The following is a 23,389-nucleotide window of genomic DNA, read 5'->3' on the forward strand; positions in this document are numbered from 1 at the left end:
GGTCTGGCTCTACTCATTGTCACTATTGAAACCTCGGGTACAATGAAGCTGCCAGTTATGCATCGGCTGATGCCAATTTATTGGGCACTTTAGCTGAGAGAGAGATGAGAGAGCTGTCATTCACCTGTGGCATCTGAACATAATATTCCTGAATCACACACTTGATGTGTGCGAATGAGTGTACGCACAGTATGTTTGTGAGAGTGTGTCAGTGAAGGAGTTTGTGATTCAGAGTGTGTTTGTGAATGAAAGTGTGTCTATGCCAGAGAGAGTGTGAGAGAAAGAGAGAGAGAGAGTGTGAGTGCGTGTGTGTACACGAATGTATGGTTGATAAGTGTCTGTTGGTGAGTTTGTCTGTTGGTGAGTGTTGTGGGTGAGGAGTCTGTATGTGTGTGAATGAGTGCAGTTCAGCATGTTTATGAGTGCCTGTGTATTTGAGGAGGAAATATTCAGTTAGAATGGCTTTGCAATTCAATCATTGCAGATGTCCATGCACTTGTGATAACAGGAGCAAACGCACAGAGATAGCAGGAATCTCCTGCATTTCTAAGAGAAGGTGAGTCACATAAATGTTCCTCCTATTACAGAGACAAACACTGGGTGGGAGTGAGAGCTCCAGTTGCTTTCTTTTTAGCATTGATCTCTATGCCATGGTGAAGTGAGAATGCAGGCAGAGGTTGTGTCAGATCATTTCCACCAGTGTTAAAATCCAGCCCAAACACAACAGCACTTCAACGGAGCTGTGTACAAACTAACAGGTGACACCCCCATCACACAAGGGGTGGAAGTAATCAAGGAACTCAAAAGTAATTTGATGTGCTCAGAATGATGCATTGCGGGAAGAGGCCACTCTGTCCATCGTGCCTGTTCAAGCTCCCTCATCAAGCTATCCAATTCAATCCCACCATAGCCCTGCAAACCTTCCCCAGGCCCACGTGAGCCGAGCCACCTGCCTCTCTGGGATGTCTACACTGATACAGAACAAAGGTAGAGGGGCATTGGGATAAAGGTGCAGTCTACAAACTCAACACTGGAATGGGTTTGAGGGGCTGAAGTACAATTCGCCACTTCAAGATCTACACCATCTTCTGTTTCATTGTGGGGCAGCAGTCTATTCACCGCAGTCAAAAATAGTTTAAAGTCACATTTATTTTGCATTCATAGAAAAATATATCACTTTATATTCTGTATATGGAATTTACACTTTTTTACATGGGAAAACATCGGAGGGTTTGTATCGTGAGGCTCAGGTCAGTGACACCCACACTCCTCCACAATCATGTCCATGTGATGACTCAAAACCACATCCCAATTCTTGTAGTATAACATGGAGAGAGGGCTCATCTTAACTGGCACACAGGACGTGCAGGGAACACGTTCTGGGTGGAAGGATTTCAGCAAACTCTGCAAAAACAGATAGAGAGAGAGGTCAGGACAAGTTAACTTCTGCAGCGAGGGCAGTGAGAACATGACTTGTATGAATAAATAGAGGCAATAAATGTCCTTCCCATGGAGAGATTTAGGATTTATGATAATTGGCAAGAACATCAGGAAGATGTTGAAAAGGTGTCTGGAGGACAATGAGGAGTTGGCACTGCGTCTTCCGGAGAGGCTGGTGGGATTTGATGGAATGCAACTTTCCAAAAAGGACCAGACAAAAATTTGAGATGGGTGAAGGCTTCGGTGAAAGATCAGGCTTAACTGAATAGCTCTTGGAAAGAGACAACACTGGTGGGATGGGCCAAATGGCCTCCCATCATTTTCCATAATGGACAGATGGTGAGGAATTAGACTTCAAACAGCAGAATGGGATGTGTCAGTTAGCAGATAGGAAGGCAAATGCAATGTTGGCATTCATTTCACGAGGGCTCGAATACAAGAGTAGGAATGTACTGCTGAGTCTGTGCAAAGCTCTGGTCAGACCATATTTGGAATATTGTGATCAATCTACAACCCTATATCTAAAGGAGGATGTGCTGGCGTTGGATGGAGATCCAGAGGAGCTTTAGAACAATGCTCCTGGGGGTGAAGGGCTCGTCATTCGAGGTTATAGATTCTGGGTCTGCACTCAATGGAACTTTGAAAGATGAGGGGGCTCTTACTGAAAGGATGGAGAGAGGCCTGGATAGAGTGGACGTGGTGGAGAGGTTTCCATCAGTAGCCGAGTGGAGGGCCTGAGGGCATAGCCTCAGAGCAAACAGGTGAGCCTTTAGAACAGAGATGAGGGGGAATTTCTTCAGCCACAGGGTGGTCAATCTGTGGAACTCACTGCCTCAGAGGGTTGTGGAGGCCAGGTCACTGAGTGTATCTAGGACAGAGATAGACAGGTTCCTGGTGAGTAAGGGGATCAAGTGTTACAGGGAGAAGGCAGGAGAATGAAGTTGGAAAAACATGTCAGCTGTGATAGAATGGTGGAGCAGACCCGATGGGCAGAAGAGCCTCACTCTGCTCCTGTATCTTACAGTCTATATGACTAGATGGTCCAGGAGCTTGTTGGACAAGAGGTTTTGAGATTTCCCGAAGGAAGGGTGAAGGGGTATGGATGGTGGGGCTGGGGGGGTGATTCAAGAATGGAAGCACTCAGACTGGCCAACCCTGTAAGGTGGTCCAAACAGTCCCAGGGTCAGTGTAAGGTCCAAGGTTTGCAAGAAAACCCCGAGGCAGGCAGTGTGAGGATCAGAGCATGAGGAAGGATTAGAGGGCCACAGGGGATGGTTGAAAAGGATTGTGTCGAGCCATGAAGGAATTTCCAATGTCCCAGGGGACAAAAGGGCCAGTGGTCAACCAACAAGCAGCACTTTGTGTGGGGCAAGGTTCAAGATGGGCCTTTTGAGAACTGATGGAGGACGCAGGTTTGGAGAGTAGACATGAGTGTTGGAGCAGCCTCATCTTGTGGCAAGTAGAGCTTTAAGCAAGGAGGATTGATGATGACAGGTGCTGACACTGTCGGGAGTGAAGGCGGCAGGTGTTTCTGTGGAGGTTAGAATTTGACTTGGAATTAAAGGCATCAAGGGATACAGGAAGAAAAACAGGAATATAGCTTTGAGATAGAGGATCAGCTGTGGTCAAAATATGTTCTTTATTATCCTTGTCCTTCATTGTGAGAGGGATGGAGTTTAAAAACAGGGAGTTTATGCTGCAGCTCAGAAAGGTGCTGGTGTGGCCACACCTGGAGTACAGTGTACAGTTTTGGTCTCCTTCCTTGAGAAAGAATGTACTGGCACTGGAGGGTCTGTCAGGGAAGTTCACTAGATTGATTCCAGAGTTGTGAGGGTTATCTTATGAGGAGAGACTGAGGAGACCAGGACTATGCTTACTGAAATTTAGAGGAATGAGAGGGGAACTCACAGAAATGTATAAAATGGTGAAGGGGATAGAGGAGACAGAAGCAGGGAGGTTGTTTCCACTGGGGGGTGTAACTGGAACGAGGGGCAGAGCCTCAAACTAAGGGGGAGCAGATTTAGGACTGAGTTGAGGCGAAACTTCTTCATCCAAAGGGTTGTGAACCTGTGGAATTCCCTGACCAGAGAAGCAGCTGAGGCTACCCCGTTGAATGTTTTTAAGGTAAAAATAGACAGATTTTTGAACAGTCATGGAATTAAGGGTCATGGTGAGCGGGTGGGTAAGTGGAGCTGAGTCCATGAAAAGGCCAGCCATGATCTTATTGAATGGCAGAGGGGGCTGGATAGGCCAGGTGGCCTACTCCTGCTCCTAGTTCTTGTATTCTTCTATTAAAAGGTGTTGCAGGCTCACACAGCTGAATTGCCCTCCTCCTGCTCTGTGTTTCTCTAATGCCATTCATTCATTGTCATTGGGTTAACATACAGGAACTCCCTCCTGTGGGTTTGTGGATGGTCCTGCATGCCAATGGACTGCAGTGGTTCAGGAAGGCAGCTCAACACCACCTTCTCAAGGGCAGTTAGGGATGGGCAATAAATACTGCCCAGCCAGCAGCACCCACATCTTGTGTCAGAACAGCAAAGAACACTGGGAACGTGATCTGAAATTGCAGCCAGTTCGACACAGAGAGAGAGAGAGACACAGACAGACAGACAGACAGAGACACACACAGACAGAGAGAGAAGAGAAGGGTTTCAAGAGAGCAATGGATCACATTTGTCCAGAGCACATGAGAGAATGGAGACATTGTCCTTTAAGGCAAGGTCTTTTCCCTGGGGTAGGGGGAGTCCATAACTGGAGGGCATAGGTTTAGAGTGAGAGGGGAAAGACATAAAAGGGACCTAAGGGGCAACTTTTTCCACACAGAGGGTGGTATGAGTATGGAATAAGCTGCCAGAGGAAGTGGTGGAGGCTGGTGCAATGACAACATTTAAAAGGCATCTGGATGGGTACATGAATAGGAAGGGTTTAGAGGGATCTGGGCCAAGGGCTGGCAAATGGGACTAGATTAATTTAGGATTTCTGGTCAGGATGGATGAGTTAAACTGAAGGTTCTGTTTCCGTGCGGTACATCTCTATGATTTTAAGTACAGTAGATAGATTATTTGGGGCATATTCACTGTGAACACAGTAAACGTACTGCATCAAACTATTGAGAGATGGAGAGCAGGGGAAGTATGATGCAGGAAGAGAGGCTTTACTTCACAAAGTTTCTGAGTGATAATTATTCCTGACATTTGGGAAGTGTTAACCCCGTGATAACCATTCCTGTTGTATCATTGATGAGATAAATGGATAAAAGCATTCATTTTAACTCTGGCTGTCCCAGCGATGAGAGCCTGACACTGTCCATTTCACATTGTTAACTCAAAGTCACAAATCCCCCTGTAAACACACTCTCTGTTGGGTTATTCTGGCTGAGATGCTCTCTCAGGGCAAGGTGGCGTTTCATCATTCTCACCTGCATGTAAGCGTGGTTGGTTGGCATGAAGGTCTCATCCAGAGGTGAGGGGCACTCTCCCCCACACCTATAGGCGTTGAAGGATTTGGGGTGTATGACCCAGCCCCCCCAGCCAATCCGGTCAAAGTTCACCTCCATGTCCATCCGTCGACACAGCGATTGGTCTCTCAGTGATGTGCTGTTTCCCATGTTCAGCCTCTCCTTCCGGTTCCTCTTCTGCCTCTTGGCGTTACCCAGCTCACCAGCCCGTTGGAACTTGGAGCGCTCCACAGTCCTGAGGAGTGTGGACGGGATTCCACCCACCTCTGCCCTGCTCCTCTTGAAGAACACGACCATCATGATCTGCTCGGATCTCCGATGGGGGGGCTTGGCACGGCTGCCCGCCCTTGCCAGTTTGGCCAACTTGCCCGGCAGGCACTGCTCAGGGCCCTGGCTTTGCCGGTGCTCTCCGGGAGGAAATCGGTGAACGTCCTGGATCCCGGGCTCCTCAGACCGGACTGGAGTGCCCTGGCTCAGCCATCTGTTCAGTAAACCAGTGAGGTCGAAGACCTGCCAACTGGAACTGGCGGTGGGAGGGTTTCCAGTGAAGGAGCCAAGGGGTGAGTAACTGTGGCAGGTCCTGTTGCCCCGGCATTTGTAGCTGTGGATGTGGTTGATGAGGATGGTGGTGTTTGGACAGGCAGAGATAGGGTGCATTCGGATCCTGAGCTCTGCAAAATGCACAAAGTCATACTCAGCGATGGAAGTCATGTCAAAGTCAATGATCCAACTGTCCCCACTGTAATTCCAACCTGAAAAAAGAGAGTGTGTCGGAATGAGAGAAACGACAGTGGCAGATGGTTTTAATTTAGATAAATGCGAGGTGCTGCATTTTGGAAAGGCAAATCAGGGCAGGACTTAGACACTATATGTTAAGTGTCCTGGGGAGTGTTGCTGAACAAAGAGACCTTGGAGTACAGGGGTTCATAGCTCCTTGAAAGTGGGTTGCAGGTCGATAGGATAGTGAAGAAGGCGTTTGGTATGCTTTCCTTTATTGGTCAGAGTATTGAGTACAGGAGTTGGGAGGTCATGTTGCAGCTGTATAGGATATTGGTTCGGCCACTGTTGGAATATTACATGCAGTTCTGGTCTCCTTCCTATTAGAAGGATGTTGTGAAACTTGAAAGAGTTCAGAAAAGATTTACAAGGATGTTGCCAGGGTTGGAGGATCTGAGCTACAGGGAGGGGCTGAACAGGCTGGGGCTATTTTCCCTGGAGCGGTGGCTGAGGGGTGACTTTATAGAGGTTTATAAAATCATGAGGGGTATGGATGGGGTAAATAGACAAAGTCTTTTCCCTGGGGTGGGGGAGTCCAGAACTAGAGGGCATAGGTTTGGGGTGAGAGGGGAAAGATATAAAACGGAGCTAAGGGGCAATTCTTTCACACAGAGGATGGTGTGTGTATGGAATGAGCTGCCAGAGAAGTTAGTGGAGGCTGGTACAGTTACAACATTTAAGATGGGTATATGAATAGGAAGGGTTTGGAGGGATATGGGCCGGGTGCTGGCAGGTGGGACTAGATTGGGTTGGGATATCTGGTCAGCATGGATGGGTTGGACCGAAGGGTCTGTTTCCATCTCTATGACTCGATCTCTGAACGATAAGGTCTGGGTTTCTGCCCCACCTGACCAGAGCTGGGTCAGAACATGCCTGAACAAGGTAAATAATACTGATGGGTTAAAGGTCAAATGTGAATAATGTTGCCAAATTGGCCATGGTCTCAATGGATGAGTGACGCCAACAACACCCAATGGTGAAGGTAGGAAAGAGAATTAGCGGGGAGTGGGGGGATGGGGGGAGATGACAGAAAGCGATGTGGATTAGCTCCTATACATTGCCCCCACTATTGTTCATTTTTCATTCACTGTAAATGAGATGGTGAGAAATAATCAATAACGAGACTTGAGGCAGAGGGGGAACACAAAGTGAATCAAAATTCAGTCACACATTTCACATTAGTATTGATTCTGCAGAGGGTCTGTTGGATGAATTGGTGTGGTCAGGTAGGACAGAGTGAGCTGCTCGTTACAAGAACTGAGAAGGTTCTGGAATGAACTAATCGGGGTGCTCAATCAGAGGATAGATACTCTGAAAACATGTCCTCTGCGGGGAGGATTTACAATAAACAGGACATCATCGTCCAATCTGTTTCACAATGAATGACTTGGTTTATGACAGTGATGAAGGAGACCATTCACGCCATCTTGACTGTTCTAGCTGTCTGAAGGTGACACTTTTGTTCCTGCCTTCCCTTTCAGATACATCACTCATTGCTGTTGGAAATGTCAATTGAAGTTGCCTGCACCAGGCACCCTGTCAGGCAGGGCATTCCAGATCACAACCACCTGCCTACGTGGGGAACTTTCCCCTCAGCACACTTGCGGTTCCTTGACTCAGATGTTCCTGATCACTTCCTGGGTGGGAACAGTTTCTCCCCCTTGACTCTATCCAGTCCCCTCATGATTTTGAAAACTTGGATCTGATCTGCTCACAGCCTCCCCTCCCCATAGCTGTCCGAACTTTGCCATCCAACCCAAACAGCATCCCAAAACCCCCCATTTCCCATCGCTAACCCAGCTCATCTGCACATTCCTGGACACAGTAGGGAACTTAGCATTGTCATGCCACCCTAACCGACATACAGAGCCAGAGTCATACAGTACTGAAACAGACCCTTCGGTCCAATCCGTCCATGCCGACCAGATATCCCAACCCAATCTAGTCCCACCTGCCAGCACCCGGCCCATATCCCTCCAAACTCTTCCTATTCATATACCCATCCAAATGCCTCTTAAATGTTGCAATTGTACCAGCCTCCACCACATCCTCTGGCAGCTCATTCCATACACGTACCACCCTCTGCGTGAAAAAGTTGCCCCTTAGGTCTCTTTTATATCTTTCCCCGCTCACCCGAAACCTATGCCCTCTAGTTCTGGACTTCCCAACCCCAGGGAAAAGATTTGGTCTATTTACCCTATCCATGCCCCTCATAATTTTATAATTTGGAGATGCCAGTGTTGGACTGGGGTGTACAAAGTTAAAAATCACACAACACCAGGTTATAGTCCAACAGGTTTAATTGGAAGCACACTAGCTTTCGGAGCGACGCTCCTTCATCAGGTGATAGTGGAGCGTTGCTCCGAAAGCTAGTGTGCTTCCAATTAAACCTGTTGGACTATAACTTGCACATTCTCCCTGTGTCTGCGTGGCTCTCCTCTGGGTCATACGGTTTCCTCCCACAGTCCAAAGATGTGCAGGTCAGATGAATTGGCCTTGCGAAGTTGCCCATAGTGCTGGGGGAATTGGTCAGAGGGAAATGGGTCTGGGTGGGTTACTCTTTGGAGGGTTGGTGTGGACTGGTTGGGCCGAAGGGCCTGTTTCCACACTGCAGGGAATCTAGTCTAATAACCTGGTGTTGTGTGATTTTTAGCAAAATTTTATAAACCTCAATAAGGTCACCCCTCAGCCTCAGACGCTCCAGAGGAAGAAATGGGATATGGGTGGGTTGATGTCTGTGGTCATGGCAACCGTGAAGGAGGTCAGCTTTAAATCGCAGAGTTCGCTGGTGTGGAGAGTTAGGGGCTTGCTAAATGCAGTGACAGTCAGACTGGGGGGAAGGGAGTGCCTGTCCCGGGGGGTGCGGAGAGAGTTGGTGGTAGTGCTGGCAGGTCGGGAAGGGAGGACACACACACACAGACAGACAGAGGGAGGGCCAGGGAACGCGGAAAGCAGGAACCCCCCCCCCCCCCCCAGCGAGCCTCCCGCCTTACCTCTGGCCGGCAGACTGACCACTTGGTCGGCTTGGAGCACGGCGCTGCGCTCGGGGGCAGAGATCGCCCGGGACACTCTCCCCGTGACCGCCTTGTACAGCTCCAGCATGTAGGCGGGCAAGCTCTTGGGATCTTGCTGTGCCTTCCAGGCAAGGGGCCGGGACTCCCGGCCGGCGGCCGCGGCGGCGAGGAGGAGGAGGAGGAGGAGGAACAGCAGCGCTGGGCGGGCCGAGTGGCGATCCATGTGGACTGTGAGTGCCCGGAGCCTGCGGGAGCTGCTTTATACAGGGAGCTGAGAGGCCAGGCCAGCTTCCCCACGCCCCTCTCTGTCTGTCTCTGTCAGAATCCACACCGTGTGCTTCCCAGACAAGGGGGGGGGGGGGGAGGCAATGTCTCCTGGTCCTCCCAGTCCCAACACTGTCACTACCACCCCCTGTTCCACTTCTCCACTCTTCCCCTGTCTGCAGCACTGAGCCGGGAAGGAGGGACAGCCACTCCGCTCCCTCGCCCTGCAGCATTTTCTGTTCCCCCGGAGTCACTCCGAAATGCCAGCGGGCGGCTGGGCTCAGTGGAGCACTCACTCACGACCAGCAAGACACGGCCGCACCGAGGCCATTCAGCCCGTCGAGCCTGCTCGATGAGATAACGTCATAAACATCTCCAGCATGGAAACAGACCCTGTGGTCCAACCCATCCCTACCGACCAGATATCCCAACCCAATCTAGTCCCACCTGCTAGCACCCGGCCCATATCCCTTTAAACCCTTCCCATTCACATACCCATCCAAATGCCTCTTAAATGTTGCAATTGTACCAGCCTCCACCACATCCTCTGGCAGCTCATTCCATACACACACCACCCTCTGTGTGAAAATGTTGCCCCTTAGGTCTCTTTTATATCTTTCCCCTCTCACCCTAAACCTATGCCCCTCTAGCTCTGGCCTCCCCGACCCCAGGGAAAAGACCCTGTCTATTTATCCTACCATGCCCCTCATAATTTTATAAACCCGTTTACATGGTATGTTTCTCTGTGTATTTCAGGTATTTCTGTTGTGATATTCCCAGTATCAGATTCCCTTTCTTCCAATTCTGGATGTGACATAACCACCTGGAGCATCCCATCCTTCTGAGATCCGCCGGTATTCCACCCTCATTTCACTTTTATGGCTGATCTCACCATCTTCAGCTCCACTTTCCTGTCTTTTCCACCTGATTAAAGCTCAGTGTGTTTCACATCCGGCCCTCTGCGGTAAAGAACCTCTGAGCCTCCCAGTTCTGAGGGAGGGTCACTGGACCCGAAACGTTAACTCTGATTTCTCTCCACTGGGAGACGGCCAGAACTGCTGAGCTTTTCCTGCTCTTGTTTCTGATTTCCAACATCAGCAGTTGTTTCATTTTATTTGTTATATCTGTCTGTCTCTGCCAGCCCACAATCTGAAGGGGTGTGTTGCTGTGTTTGACTGGAGGTGGAACACTGGGGTATTGACACTCCCAGACATTGTGTGTGTGTGTGTGTGTTCACTGTTGGTGGGGTTGCAGTGTCTGACGGTTGAGAATGCACCCCCCCCCCCACCGGTTCAGGGAGCAGACAGCAGGTGGATCCAGTGTTTGGGGATGGAGGGAGATGGGAGCAGGGGTCAGTGAAATGCAGACTCCCATCTCCCAGAAGATGCTGCTGGGATTAGAGTGTGATCACAGCAGCTATGGTCAGGCGAGAGCAGCCTTGGGAAAAAGAGGTTACCCCAACACACACACACACACATATCTCCCATCCATCATTCAAATGGGCCCAGATACACATCTGGACAGGGCAGTGACTGGGAGAGGGAGGTCTGGTCTGCCAGCCTCCAGGCTGGGTACACAGGGAGAAATGGTGTCTGCATTGATGGGTCAGTCTGCAACAACCCCCCTCCCTTCTCCCTGCAGGCTCAGTGTACTGTGGAGTTAGCAGCAGAGATCCTCATGGGGAGGGGTGAGGTGGGGAAAAGGGGGTGGCTGAGACACCAGCTTTAAGCTGGCAACGAGGTTTGCGAAGGACCCAAACACTCAGCAACTTGCATTGAATTCCCCGCGCGGTGCCCCTCTCCCTGTCTCTGTGATAGGCAAGACGGAGCCTCCTGGGATCAATCACTCAGACTGCCCCTGGCCTCTCCAGCCCCGGGCCGAGTCCGGATTCCCATTCTCCGGGGAGGGGGACAGTGGGTCTCCCCCTGCCACCCTCACACCTCCCCTGGGTGCTACAGAGATGTTGTTTCAGCAGTCAGTGCTTATCACCAACTTGTGTCACCACAACCCTACCCCCCACCCCCCATCCTCACCCACACACACACACACACACAAACCCCAGGTCCGGCTCCTCAAACCTTCCGAGGTCTGCGTGGAAGTTCCAGCAGGGAAACAGTCCATTCGGCCCTGCTGCTGCTGCTGTTCCACACCAACAACACTCTGCTTCTCTCTCTCTCTGACCTCACTGACTCGGCCTGTTCCTCTGTGTGTTGGAATCACACAAACATCGCAAATAGCAGCGGGAGTAGGCCATTCGGCCCCTCCATGGCTGATTATCCAATTCAGAGTCTTGCTTTCTCTCTTTAGCCGTAAGAGCTATATGTAACTCCTTCCTGAAAACAGCCAATGTTTGGGCCTGGACTGCTTTCTGTGGCAGAGAATTCTGCAGACTCTCTATTCTCTGGGTGAAGACATTTCTCACATCCCCATTCCTGAATGGGCTACCCGGTATCCTCAGACTGTGACCCGTGTTTCTGGACTCTCTGCTCATGGGGAAGATCTTTCCTGTCTAGTCCTGTTAGAATCTTACAGGGTGGACAGCTTCCTCTGGAACAATCCCACCTGCTCTGTTCACTTCAACCACTCCCCATGTGGCAATGATCTTCCCATTCCCACTGCTGCAAACAGAAGGTACCAGCGCATCAGAAGCTGGGACAGCTCAAGGCATGTGCGTGTGTGTGTGTGTGTCTGTGGAGAGTGAAACAGAGTGAGTGTTTCAGCATGAAGATGACTGGGAGCTGAACATTTGAACCATTCAGGAGAGGCAGTGGTAGCATGATAATGTCACTGACCCCCATAATCATGGTGACATGGGTTTATTTCTCCCAAGGCAGAGGCTGATATTTGAATTAAATAAATGATCTGAAATCAAGAATGTAGCCATTTCCGATTGTTACAACAGTCGGCATGGACTGGTTGGATCGAAGGCTGCGTTTCCATTCTGTGTGACTCTGAACGTGAGAGGCAGGTTCATTTGAGCCATTCAAGCGGGACAGTGGATGGTTATTTGGATGGAAATCGTTTGAAGAGCTGGTGTAGGCACAGTGAGTCAGATAGTCTCCTTCTACCCAGAACACCTCTGTGCTTCTGAGCTTTGGACCACCCCACCCCCACCCACCCTGCAAAATTAGAAAGCCCCTTCAGTAACTTTGAACCAGGGCTTGCCAAAGTTGGGGGATGGGGGGGAGGGGAATCCAGACACCAATTGGGGTCCCTGCTGAGTTATGATAGTCTTGTTCACGTTCGAGCAGCCAATTTCCCCCATCTGACAGAATCCACCCTGACCCCATCCCAACCTACCCTTACAGGTGGAGGAGTCTCAACAGTTTTCAAACCTTAAAATGGGTGGCATTGCAAGCACTGGTCTTGATTCACAAACACTGGTGAATCGCACTGGTCACTGGGGGTGGGAGCTGCACGTAGTACTATGTTTCTGGACTCCAGGGTGTGTTAAATGCTTCAATATCTCCATAATATTCAAGCACTGCACCATGAGCAGATGCGAAAGTGACTATTATCAATGCCTTAAAATTTCGAGTCAGATACTAAACTGCTCACTCAGTAATGCTGTTGTTCTGAGGTTCTGCTGTGTTGTTTGAATTGTGACGGAACTTTCAAAACAAGACCATGTGAATTTGACTGTGCACCTCAAAGTGCACAGGATTTTCTGATTGCCCTGTCTAGCATTTCAGGGAACTAAAAATTATTGCAGCAAAGGTGTGCGTAAAAGATAGACTTTGTATTATTGTCTAAGGGGGAGGTGTTGCCGGGAACAAAATTTGGAATTGAGAGAGAAGGAAGGGCCTGGGGGATTCTGCAAACATGCCACTGATGTCCCACAGTGAACAGTAAAGATCAGGGGTACACTGCCTGACAGTGTGGTGAAAGCAGCTTCTTGTAAAACATTCAAAGCGAGTTTGATGATAACATTGTGGGGAAGACTGTTCAATGCTCCTGCTAATTTCAACTTGACTTGAAAATTCTCATCATTGTTTTCAATCCCTCCATTCCCTCAGCTGTGGCTGTGATCCCCCTCCGGCCCGATGGCATTCCGAGATCTCAGCATTGCCTTAATTCTGGCCTCTCCCACATCCCTGATTTCCATCGCTTTCAGCTCTGAGCTTCTCAAATTCCCTCCCTTGACCTGTTTGAATGAGAACTTCATTGCCTCCTGAGCCAATTGAACACACAGGCAGTGAGTTGACAGTGGGACTGGATTCCATTCCCATGCTTAATTCATCATAAAATAGCAACAGGAACAGGCTGTTTCGTCCCTTGACCCTGTTGTACTCACATTGACAAACTTACAGCATGCATACACAGGAAGCCATTAAAACAACAAGTGTACACCCATCTACAAATTGACCACACTTCAGTCAGCACTTCGTTGGCTGGAAAGCACTTTGAGATTGAGGCTGCTGAGGTGGTGAGGGCGCTGTCAAAAGGCAACATTTCCTCAATTCCTGGTAAAACGTTGCCACCTTCTGGTGCTGGGGAGGAGCAGCAACTCCATGAAAGGAAAAAGTCTAAAGTCACACAACACCAGGTGATAGTCCAACAGGTTTGTTTGGAGGCACTAGCTTTTGAAATGCTGCTTCTTCATCACGTGGCTGTGGAGCAGAATCGTACAATCCAGAATTTATAGCAACAGGATTACAGTGTCATGGAATATAATATTGGAATGGAATGTTCCACAGTCTGAAAGCTAGCGCTTCCACATAAACCTGTTGGACTATAACCTGGTGTTGGGTGATTTTTAACTTTGTCCACCCCAGTCCAACACCAGCACCTCCAAATTGTTAGATGAAAAGGTAGAGGATTCGGATCTGTCCTGCAGACACAGAAAAACACACCTGAAACTGGAAGGAATGCTGCAGCCATGATTTTTTTCTTATTATGACTGTTATTGTTAACAGGAGCAAGGAAGGATTAGATCACAAAATCCACGGTTTGAAAACTGGTGCAAATCACATGGTCATATTCCCAGGCAGTCAATCAGCCTGACCTATCCCAATGTGATGCTGTTGTAGTGACCAAGGAGGAAACTTGTTACTCACAATAAAAACTCCCATTTGTAGCATCTATCCCACACTCTTTTCCATACATCAACTTGCAGTGTGTGAGCAATTTTTAAATACCCAAAGAAATCAGAGCAGAAGTCGTCCATTCGGCCCATCAAGTCTGCTACACCATTCGAGGATCAGATCATCCTCAACTTCAGTATTCTGTCTGTCACAGAATAAAATAAAGATGAGTTAGCTTGAACTGCTGCTTGTAAGGTTTTCAGAGACATTAATGTAACGAAAATCGAATGAAATTGATGTTGAGTGCGGTTGTTAAAGAGTCATAGAGATGTACAGCATGGAAACAGACCCTTCAGTCCAACCCATCCATGCTGACCAGATATCCCAACCCGATCTAGTCCCACCTGCCAGCACCCGACCATATCCCTCCAAACCCTTCTTATTCACATGGCAATCGACGTTTCAGGCACAAGCCCTTCTTCATTCCTGAAGAAGGGCTTGTGCCCGAAACATCGATTCTCATGCTCCTTGGATGCTGCCTGACCTGCTGCGCTTTTCCAGCAACACATTTTCAGCTCTGATCTCCAGCATCTGCAGTCCTCACTTTCTCTTCCTTCTTATTCACATACCAAACCAAATACCTCTTAAATGTTGCAATTGTACCAGCCTCCACCACTTCTTCTGGCAGCTCATTCCATACACGTACCACCCTCTGCGTGAAAAAGTTGCCCCTACGGTCTCTTTTATATCTTTCCCCTAAACCTATGCCCTCTAGTTCTGGACTCCCCGACCCCAGGGAAAAGACCTTATCTATTTACCCTATCCATGCACCTCATAATTTTGTAAACCTCTATAAGGTCACCCCTCAGCCTCCAGGGAAAACAGCCCCAGCCTGTTCAGCCTCTCCCTGTAGCTCAGATCCTCCAACACTGGCAACATCCTTGTAAATCTTTTCTGAACCCTTTCAAGTTTCACAACATCTTTCCGATAGGAAGGAGACCAGAATTGCACGCAATATTCCAACAGTGGCCTAACCAATGTCCTGTACAGCCGCAACATGACCTCCTGACTCCTGTACTCAACACTCTGACCAATAAAGGAAAGCATACCACACGCCTTCTTCACTATTCTATCTATCTGCGACTCCACTTTCAAGGAGCTATGAACCTGCACTCCAAGGTCTCTTTGTTCAGCAACACACCCTAGGACCTGTTGTACAAATCTTGTCAAAATTCCCTCGATGACCAGCCTGACCAGGGAGTAATTGCTCTTGGCCAGAAGGTCTGTGTTTGAGTCCGACCTGCCCAGGACATATACTGTAACATAGAAAATAGGGGCAGGAGATAACTATTCAGCCCATCCAGCCTGCTCCACCTTTCATTATGATCATGTCTGATCCCCTACCTGAATGCCATATTCCTCCTTTCTCTCCTTGCCCTTGATGACTACAAAATCTTAAAAAGCATCTGTCTCCTCCCTGATTGTGTTCAGTGGGCCGGCCTCCCCAGCTTCCTGTGGTGGGGAGTTCCAGAGCCTCACCACTCTCTGAGTGAAGAAACGTTTCCTCATCTCAGTCTGAAGTGGTCTATCCCATATCCCCCTGAGTCTATGTGTCCACTGCTTCTAGACTCTCCAGATAAAGAAGAGTCCAGCCCTGTTCGAATTTTACAGTTTTCAATCAGACCCCCTCTCATCTTTCTAAACCTGAGAGAATTTGAGTTCTGAGGAAGGGTCACTCGATCTGAAACCTCAACTCTGATTTCTCTCCACAGATACTGCCAAGATCTGCTGAGCTTTTCCAGCAATCCCTGGGGGTTTTTTTTCCTGATTTACAGCATCCACAGTCCTTTTGGATTCCTTGAATGAATACAGGCCCAGTTAAATCAATCTCTCCTCCTAGGACAGTCCAGTCACTGTCGGGATCGGTGTGCTGAACCACCACTGCACTCCCAGGAACGGAGACCAAAACTACAAGTGCAGTCTCAGCAACAGCCTGCAGGAAGACATCATCTTTCTGTAGGTCACAGAGTCATCAATGTTTACAGCTCAGGAAAAAGATACTTTGGCTCATTGAGTCTGCTCCAGTCAAAAACAACCACCTCACTATTTTGAACCCATTTTCCAGCACATGACTTTTATGTTTTGGCATCACAAGTAGACATGTAAATATATCTTCAATGTAATGATGGTTTCTGCCTCTCCCACCCTTCCATGCAGTGAGTTCCACACTCCCATCATCCATTTTCATTTCAGTCTCTCTAAATCTCCTGTCCCTTAGCTTAAATTATGCCCCCCCTGGTCACTGATCCCTCCATCAAGGGGAAAGCTTCCTTCCTGACTAGCCTGTCTGTACCTCTTCATCATTTTTCCCATCTCAATCATGTCCCCTCTCCATCTCCTCTGTTCCAGGGAAAACAACCCCAGTCTGTCCAATTTCTCTTCATCAGTGAAACTCTCAGCACCAGGTAACATCCTGGTAAATCTCTGTCTGCATGCTCTCCAGTGTTATCACATTCCCTGCTGTAATGTGGATTCCAGAACTGGACACAGCACTCCAGCTGTGGCAGAACCAACATTTGATACTGTTCCAGCATTAACTCCCTGCTCTTGAACCCTACACCTCAGTTAATTAACGCCAGTGTCCTATTTTGAATCTGCACCAGTCAAAACAACCATCTGACCATTCGAATTGCATCTTCCAGTGCTCAGCCCATCCAGCACACACCCAAAATTTTAATTCTGCTTTCAGCCCACTGAAAGGGTGGCATGGTGGCTCAGGGGTCAGCACTGCTGTCTCATAGCTCCAGGGATCCAGGTTCAATCCCAGCCTCTGGTGAGCGTCTGTGTGGAGTTTGCATGTTCTCCCTGTGTCTGTGCAGGTTTACTCCTGGTGCTCCAGTTTCCTCCCACAGTCCAAAGATTGGCAGGTTAGTTGGATTCGTCATGCTAAGTCGCCCCTCGTGTCCAGGGATGTGCAGGATAGCCATGGGAAATGCAGAGTTATAGGGTGGAGGGCTTTGGTGTGGTTGGGATTCTCTTTGGAGGGTTGATGTGGGCTGAATGGCCTACTTTGACGCTACAGGGGTTCTCTGATGCCAGACCTGCTGAGCTTTTCCAGCAATTTCTGATTTCCACCCAGTGCCTCTTGAACCATTTTATCAACATGCCCTGATACTCTCAGGGACAGGATGGCGGACACATCAACTATTCCTGAAGAAGGGCCTGTGCCCGAAACGTCGAATCTCCTGTTCCCTGGATGCTGCCTGACCTGCTGTGCTGTTCCAGCAATAAAGTTTCAACTTTGATCTCCAGCATCTGCAGACCTCACTTTCTCCACGACACATCAACTATTCCCTAGTCGGGAGTGTGGTGCTGGAAGAGCACAGCAGGTCAGGCAGCATCGAAGGAGCTGGATAATCAATGTTTCAGGCACAAGCCCTTTCATCGGGAATCTGATCCCTCATTTGCCTGAAACGTTGAATCGCCTGCTCCACACCTGCTGTGCTTTCCCAGCACCACACTCTCGAATCTGATCTCCAGCATCTGCAGTCCTCACTTCCTCCAAGTATTCCCTGGTGTTTGTTTGTGCTGTGGCAGCAGGTTGTGGTGGAAGGTAGCCATCGCGGTGCAGTTATTGATTGATGTGTTTCTCTGGGGTGTGTTTGTGTTTGTGTTTGAACAGGGCCATCCCAGGGAACTCTCAGGGACTGAGGGAGACTGGGTTCACTCTCTCTGAGTGAGTGAGTGAGTGTGTGTGTGTGGACCCAGACCAGGAGAGGGCGCGCTCGAGCTGTCTCTGCGCGAGTGTGTGAGTGAGGGAGGGACGGGGGCGCGCAGGAGGACCGCGCGGGAGGGCGCGCCCCCGGCACAACACTCGCTGGTATTCTCGCGAGATCGGGGACGCGGAGGCAAGATGGCGGCGGCGGCAGCGGCGGGAGGAGAGAGCCCGGGAACCGGAGCGACGTCAACCGGGAGCGGGGGAGGGGGCAGGTGAGGGGCGGGGCCGGCTATACCCCCCCCACCACTCCCCCCTCCCCCCCACATCACTCCCCCCTCCCCCCCACATCACTCCCCCCTCCCCCCCACATCACTGCCCCCTCCCCCCCACATCACTGCCCCCTCCCCCCCACATCACTGCCCCCTCCCCCCCACATCACTCCCCCTCCCCCCCACATCACTGCCCCCTCCCCCCCACATCACTGCCCCCTCCCCCCCACATCACTCCCCCCTCCCCCCCCACATCACTCCCCCCTCCCCCCCACATCACTCCCCCCTCCCCCCCACATCACTCCCCCCTCCCCCCCACATCACTGCCCCCTCCCCCCCACATCACTGCCCCCTCCCCCCCACATCACTCCCCCCTCCCCCCCACATCACTCCCCCCTCCCCCCCACATCACTCCCCCCTCCCCCCCACATCACTCCCCCCTCCCCCCCACATCACTCCCCCCTCCCGCCCACATCACTCCCCCTCCCCCCCACGTCACTCCCCCTCCCCCCCACGTCACTCCCCCTCCCCCCCACGTCACTCCCCCTCCCCCCCACGTCACTCCCCCTCCCCCCCACGTCACTCCCCCTCCCCCCCACGTCACTCCCCCCTCCCCCCACATCACTCCCCCCTCCCCCCCACATCACTCCCCCCTCCCCCCCACATCACTCCCCCCTCCCCCCCACATCACTGCCCCCTCCCCCCCACATCACTGCCCCCTCCCCCCCACATCACTCCCCCCTCCCCCCCACATCACTCCCCCCTCCCCCCCACATCACTCCCCCCTCCCGCCCACATCACTCCCCCTCCCCCCCACGTCACTCCCCCTCCCCCCCACGTCACTCCCCCTCCCCCCCACGTCACTCCCCCTCCCCCCCACGTCACTCCCCCTCCCCCCCACGTCACTCCCCCTCCCCCCACGTCACTCCCCCTCCCCCCCACGTCACTCCCCCCCTCCCCCCCCACGTCACTCCCCCCTCCCCCCCACGTCACTCCCCCCCTCCCCCCCACGTCACTCCCCCCCCTCCCCCCCCCCCCTCACCCCCCCTCCCCCCCACGTCACTCCCCCCTCTCCCCACGTCACTCCCCCCTCCCCCACGTCACTCCCCCCCTCCCCCCCACGTCACTCCCCCCCTCCCCCCCACGTCACTCCCCCCCTCCCCCCCACGTCACTCCCCCCCTCCCCCCCCACGTCACTCCCCCCTCCCCCCCACGTCACTCCCCCCTCCCCCCACGTCACTCCCCCCTCCCCCCCACATCACTCCCCCCTCCCCCCCACATCACTCCCCCCAACATCACTCCCCCCCTCCCCCCCACATCACTCCCCCCTCCCCCCCACATCACTCCCCCCCTCCCCCCCACATCACTCCCCCCCACATCACTCCCCCCTCCCCCCATCACTCCCCCCTCCCCCCCATCACTCCCACCTCCCCCCCATCACTCCCCCCTCCCCCCCATCACTCCCCCTCCCCCCCATCACTCCCCCTCCCCCCCATCACTCCCCCCTCCCCCCCATCATTCCCCCCTCCCCCCCATCACTCCCCCTCCCCCCCATCACTCCCCCTCCCCCCCATCACTCCCCCTCACCCCCATCACTCCCCCTCCCCCCCCATCACTCCCCCTCCCCCCCATCACTCCCCCCTCCCCCCCATCACTCCCCCCTCCCCCCCACATCATTCCCCCTCCCCCCACATCACTCCCCCCTCCCCCCACATCACTCCCCCCTCCCCCCACATCACTCCCCCCTCCCCCCCACATCACTCCCCCCTCCCCCCCACATCACTCCCCCCCTCCCCCCCATCACTCCCCTCTCCCCCCCATCACTCCCCCCTCCCCCCCATCACTCCCCCCTCCCCCCCATCACTCCCCCCTCCCCCCCATCACTCCCCTCTCCCCCCCATCACTCCCCCTCCCCCCCATCACTCCCCCTCCCCCCCATCACTCCCCCTCCCCCCCATCACTCCCCCTCCCCCCCATCACTCCCCCCTCCCCCCCACATCACTCCCCCCTCCCCCCCACATCACTCCCCCCTCCCCCCACATCACTCCCCCCTCCCCCCCACATCACTCCCCCCTCCCCCCACATCACTCCCCCCTCCCCCCCACATCACTCCACCTCCCCCCCACATCACTCCACCTCCCCGCCACATCACTCCCCCTCCCCCCCACATCACTCCCCCCTCCCCCCCACATCACTCCCCCCTCCCCCCCACATCACTCCCCCCTCCCCCCCACATCACTCCCCCCTCCCCCCCACATCACTCCCCCCTTCCCCCCCACATCACTCCCCCCCTCCCCCCCACATCACTCCCCCCCTCCCCCCCACATCACTCCCCCCTCCCCACATCACTCCCCCCTCCCCCACATCACTCCCCCCTCCCCCCCACATCACTCCCCCCTCCCCCCCACATCACTCCCCCCTCCCCCCCACATCACTCCCCCCTCCCCCCCACATCACTCCCCCCTCCCCCCCACATCACTCCCCCCTCCCCCCCACATCACTCCCCCTCCCCCCACATCACTCCCCCCTCCCTCCACATCACTCCCCCCTCCCCCCCACATCACTCCCCCCTCCCCCCCATCACTCCCCCCTCCCCCACATCACTCCCCCCTCCCCCCATCACTCCCCCCTCCCCCCCATCACTCCCCCCTCCCCCCCCCACATCACTCCCCCCTCCCCCCCACATCACTCCCCCCTCCCCCCCACATCACTCCCCCCTCCCCCCCACATCACTCCCCCCCACATCACTCCCCCCCACATCACTCCCCCCCACATCACTCCCCCCTCCCCCCCACATCACTCCCCCCCTCCCCCCCACATCACTCCCCCCTCCCCCCACATCACTCCCCCTCCCCCCCATCACTCCCCCCTCCCCCCCATCACTCCCCCCTCCCCCCATCACTCCCCCCTCCCCCCCACATCACTCCCCCCTCCCCCCCACATCACTCCCCCCTCCCCCCCACATCACTCCCCCCTCCCCCCCACATCACTCCCCCCTCCCCCCCACATCACTCCCCCCTCCCCCCCACATCACTCCCCCCTCCCCCCCACATCACTCCCCCTCCATCACTCCCCCCTCCCCCCATCACTCCCCCCTCCCCCCACATCACTCCCCCCTCCCCCCATCACTCCCCCCTCCCCCCATCACTCCCCCCTCCCCCCATCACTCCCCCCTCCCCCCCACATCACTCCCCCTCCCCCCCACATCACTCCCCCCTCCCCCCCACATCACTCCCCCCTCCCCCCACATCACTCCCCCCTCCCCCCCACATCACTCCCCCCCTCCCCCCCACATCACTCCCCCCCTCCCCCCCCACATCACTCCCCCCCTCCCCCCCACATCACTCCCCCCCTCCCCCCACATCACTCCCCCCTCCCCCCACATCACTCCCCCCCTCCCCCCCACATCACTCCCCCCTCCCCCCATCACTCCCCCCTCCCCCCCACATCACTCCCCCCTCCCCCCCACATCACTCCCCCCTCCCCCCCATCACTCCCCCCATCACTCCCCCCTCCCCCCATCACTCTCCCCTCCCCCCCATCACTCCCCCCTCCCCCCCATCACTCCCCCCCCCCCACATCACTCCCCCCTCCCCCCCATCACTCCCCCCTCCCCCCCATCACTCCCCCCTCCCCCCCACATCACTCCCCCCTCCCCCCCACATCACTCCCCCCTCCCCCCCACATCACTCCCCCCTCCCCCCCACATCACTCCCCCCTCCCCCCCACATCACTCCCCCCTCCCCCCCACATCACTCCCCCCTCCCCCCCACATCACTCCCCCCCACATCACTCCCCCCTCCCCCCCACATCACTCCCCCCTCCCCCCCACATCACTCCCCCCTCCCCCCCATCACTCCCCCTCCCCCCCATCACTCCCCCTCCCCCCCCATCACTCCCCCTCCCCCCCCATCACTCCCCCTCCCCCCCATCACTCCCCCTCCCCCCCCATCACTCCCCCTCCCCCCCATCACTCCCCCTCCCCCCCATCACTCCCCCTCCCCCCCATCACTCCCCCCTCCCCCCCATCACTCCCCCCTCCCCCCCACATCACTCCCCCCTCCCCCCCCACATCACTCCCCCCTCCCCCCCACATCACTCCCCCCTCCCCCCCACATCACTCCCCCTCCCCCCCACATCACTCCCCCCTCCCCCCCACATCACTCCCCCCTCCCCCCCACATCACTCCCCCTCCCCCCCACATCACTCCCCCCTCCCCCCCACATCACTCCCCCCCTCCCCCCCACATCACTCCCCCCTCCCCCCCACATCACTCCCCCCTCCCCCCTCATCACTCCCCCCTTCCCCCCCACATCACTCCCCCCTTCCCCCCCACATCACTCCCCCCTCCCCCCCACATCACTCCCCCCCTCCCCCCCACATCACTCCCCCCTCCCCCCCACATCACTCCCCCCCTCCCTCCCACATCACTCCCCCCCTCCCCCCCACATCACTCCCCCCCTCCCCCCCTCACTCCCCCCTCCCCCCCACATCACTCCCACCTCCCACCCACATCACTCCCCCCTCCCCCCCACATCACTCCCCCCTCCCCCCCACATCACTCCCCCCTCCCCCCCACATCACTCCCCCCTCCCCCCCACATCACTCCCCCCTCCCCCCCACATCACTCCCCCCTCCCCCCCATCACTCCCCCCTCCCCCCCATCACTCCCCCCCCATCACTCCCCCCTCCCCCCCACATCACTCCCCCCTCCCCCCCACATCACTCCCCCCTCCCCCCCACATCACTCCCCCTCCCCCCCACATCACTCCCCCTCCCCCCCACATCACTCCCCCCTCCCCCCCACATCACTCCCCCCTCCCCCCCACATCACTCCCCCCTCCCCCCCACATCACTCCCCCCTCCCCCCCACATCACTCCCCCCTCCCCCCCACATCACTCCCCCCCTCCCCCCCACATCACTCCCCCCTCCCCCCCACATCACTCCACCCCTCCCCCCCACATCACTCCCCCCCTCCCCCCCACATCACTCCCCCCTCCCCCCCACATCACTCCCCCCTCCCCCCCACATCACTCCCCCCCACATCACTCCCCCCCTCCCCCCCACATCACTCCCCCTCCCCCCCACATCACTCCCCCCTCCCCCCCACATCACTCCCCCCCTACCCACATCACTCCCCCCCCCCCACATCACTCCCCCCCACATCACTCCCCCTCCCCCCCCACATCACTCCCCCTCCCCCCCCACATCACTCCCCCTCCACATCACTCCCCCCCTCACATCACTCCCCCCTCACATCACTCCCCCCCCACATCACTCCCCCCCCCACATCACTCCCCCCCCCACATCACTCCCCCCCCACATCACTCCCCCCTCCCCCCCACATCACTCCCCCTCCCCCCCACATCACTCCCCCCTCCCCCCCACATCACTCCCCCCTCCCCCCCCACATCACTCCCCC

General features: G+C 54.8%; 2 protein-coding genes across 6 annotated transcripts in view; one reads left to right on the top strand and one right to left on the bottom strand.

Annotated features, from left to right (window-relative positions):
- Positions 1-1,131: 1,131 nt before the first annotated feature.
- LOC122543227 (nodal homolog) lies at positions 1,132-9,209 on the bottom strand. Of its 2 annotated transcripts, none has more exons than XM_043681702.2 (3): positions 8,671-9,209; positions 4,862-5,571; positions 1,132-1,404 (listed from the first exon to the last, which is right to left on the bottom strand). In XM_043681702.2, exons 1-3 carry the CDS (start codon positions 8,912-8,914, stop codon positions 1,252-1,254), a joined length of 1,107 nt encoding a protein of 368 aa, XP_043537637.2. In that variant the 5' UTR covers positions 8,915-9,209; the 3' UTR covers positions 1,132-1,251. The 2 variants fall into 2 exon arrangements, with proteins under 2 accessions (XP_043537637.2, XP_043537636.2); XM_043681701.2 differs by having other exon boundaries at positions 4,862-5,652.
- Positions 9,210-17,886: 8,677 nt separating this feature from the next.
- ash2l (ash2 like, histone lysine methyltransferase complex subunit) overlaps positions 17,887-23,389 on the top strand; it is a 63,317-nt gene continuing 57,814 nt past the window's right edge. For all 4 annotated transcript variants that reach the window (XM_087984410.1, XM_087984412.1, XM_087984411.1 and 1 more), the window contains exon 1: positions 17,887-17,969. In XM_087984410.1, the coding sequence (XP_087840536.1) occupies positions 17,893-17,969 (77 nt within the window). In that variant the 5' untranslated portion in view covers positions 17,887-17,892. The remainder of the gene's footprint in view (positions 17,970-23,389) is intronic.

This window comes from Chiloscyllium plagiosum, unplaced genomic scaffold (genome assembly GCF_037043375.1).
Source record: "Chiloscyllium plagiosum isolate Xiang-an unplaced genomic scaffold, Cpla_swu_hap1 HiC_scaffold_48, whole genome shotgun sequence".
NCBI lineage: Eukaryota > Metazoa > Chordata > Chondrichthyes > Orectolobiformes > Hemiscylliidae > Chiloscyllium > Chiloscyllium plagiosum.